Consider the following 2,279-nt stretch of genomic DNA (forward strand, 5'->3'; position numbering starts at 1 on the left):
TTAAAGGCGTGCGCCACCACTGCCCGGCCTATTTTAAAATTTAATTCCTGAAAAGAAATGAGAATAGAAGTAGAACTTCATAAAACTTATAAACTAGAGAGTATTCTGGAGAATTATATTTTTCTTTTGCAGAAAGAAATGGCATATTGCAATTTCTTAGCTCTACCATATTATTAGGGATTACTTTTGCTCTACAAGAAGTGATATGGAATGCAATGTCCATTTATAACAGCAACAGGTAGAAGGAAAAGCAATAAAAAACCCAAGTGCCTCATCTATTGGACTCTGTACATAAAGTTCCTGTCACTTATCCATGGTTATTACATGAGTGACATTTGTTACAGTTGCTTTGCTATTTTTTTAATATTTATTTATTATTATATCTAAGTACACTGTAGCTGGATTTAGACATCAGAGGGCACCAGATCTCATTATGGATGGTTGCTGGGATTTGAACTCAGGACCTCCGGAAGAGCAGTCAGTGCTCTTACCCGCTGAGCCATCTCACCAGCCCTATAGTTGCTTTCTTTAATTTGTTTTGGAATGTTTGCCTTTCCAGTGTGATCTAAATTGTGTGTGTAGACAAGTATCATGTCTCCCTGTTCATGACTTGCCACTCAATCTTATTTACTCATTCCCTAATTTAACAAATTTAACCCTGGAGTCAAATTCTCTGTATATCAATTCTAGTTTTATGCATTTTCTTGAGAACTTCACTGATGACTATTTGCTGATTACTAAGGTTTACCTCTACTTAAATCACCCAAATTAGCCAGAGTCAGAAGTAATGCTGCCCTTTTCATACCATAAACAGGCTTGTGTAATATCCAGCCTGGAAACAGACTTCCTAGAAGAAAGAAATACACTTGTAAATAGAATTCTGATATGGGCTTGATTTTATAAAGCTGTGTTCACCGAGCTGCTAAACTTTAGTAACACATGCCACTTTGAAGGGTCCCTTTTGTTTCCTTGCCTTGTCAAAATTCCTGCTGTCGTGCAGTGTCTTAACACCTTATTTTTAAGGAAGTTCCCAGAGTTTACCACCCAGTGTGCCCCAGCCCTTCATTAAGTCCTCACAGCACAGCACCATGCTAGTGAAACTGGTATGTCAGCATTGTCCTTCTCTCTTTAATACTAATGTTTGTTTAGCACACAGTAAGCACTTTATTGCGTGAACTGGATGTAAAATCCAGTTAAACTTACTTTTTATCATATACTTATTAAACCAGCTATTGATTTCCCATTTATGAAATTAGCTGATTAAGATTTTTTTTTTAAAGATTTACTTTATGTATATGAGTACACTGTTGCTGTATGGATGGCTGTGAGCCATCATGTATGTTGCTGCTGGGAATTGAACTCAGGACCTTTGCCGGCCCCAGCGTAATTCATTGTAGCTGTCTTCAGATGCACCAGAATGTGCACCAGAGAACGTCAGAGCTCATTTATGGGTGGTTGTGAGCCACCATGTGGTTGCTGGGATCCAAACTCAGGACCTTCGGAAGAGCAGTCAGTGCTTTTACCCACTTAGCCATCTTGCCAGCCCAAGAATTTTGTTTTTATTTTAAACAGTACTAGTTCATGGTCTCAGAATTTTCTAGTTTCCTATCATTTCTAAGGATTCAAGTTGGAGTATTTATTACCTGAATCTACAGGTAGCATACTTTAAAAGCAAGATTGTTCTTTTTGTTTTTAGAAATTTGTCTGGGAGTTTTTTCACCACAATAGATAAGTTCTGGTCAATGTGTCAAAGCTGATATACTTGAGCCTGGTGGTTCAGGCCTGTAATCTCAGATACTTGAGAAGTTGAGGCAGGAAGATCACAACTGTAAGAGCCGCTTGAGCTGCAGTGTAAGTTCAGATGAGCATAGGCAGCTTCCTGACACCTTACCTCATGTTAAAGGTAGAAGTCAGGCCAGGTGTGGGTGACTGAGTGCTCCTAATTATAAAACCTTTCTATTTTCAGGTATCGGATGATAACAGAAGGTGGAGTCAGTATAAATCACAGACAGGTAACAAATCCCGAAAGTGTTTTAGTAATTGGACAACATATTCTCAAGAATGGACTTTCCTTACTTAAAATAGGAAAAAGGAATTTCTACATTATAAAATGGCTTCAGTTGTGAAAGGTTTTGTCCAAATTTGTCCATCATCCATTTTCAAAATGTGGAGGTCTTCAGAAACAAGAGTGGAATATACACAAGTTCCCCTCACAATGTAAATACTTCTGTGCATTTCAAAATAAAGTGTTATTTAATTATAGTTCTTTTTTTTTTTTT

The 2,279-nt window shown here is 37.5% G+C and overlaps 1 protein-coding gene across 1 annotated transcript in view; it reads left to right on the top strand.

The window, feature by feature from the left end:
• Positions 1 to 2,262, top strand: part of Yars2 (tyrosyl-tRNA synthetase 2) — a 6,806-nt gene extending 4,544 nt beyond the window's left edge. Inside the window, exon 5 of the mRNA XM_031363213.1 lies at positions 1,967 to 2,262. Coding sequence (XP_031219073.1) covers positions 1,967 to 2,126 — 160 coding nt within the window. The 3' untranslated portion in view covers positions 2,127 to 2,262. The remainder of the gene's footprint in view (positions 1 to 1,966) is intronic.
• The last annotated feature ends 17 nt before the right edge of the window (positions 2,263 to 2,279 follow it).

Source organism: Mastomys coucha, unplaced genomic scaffold, assembly GCF_008632895.1.
Source record: "Mastomys coucha isolate ucsf_1 unplaced genomic scaffold, UCSF_Mcou_1 pScaffold12, whole genome shotgun sequence".
Classification (NCBI taxonomy): domain Eukaryota; kingdom Metazoa; phylum Chordata; class Mammalia; order Rodentia; family Muridae; genus Mastomys; species Mastomys coucha.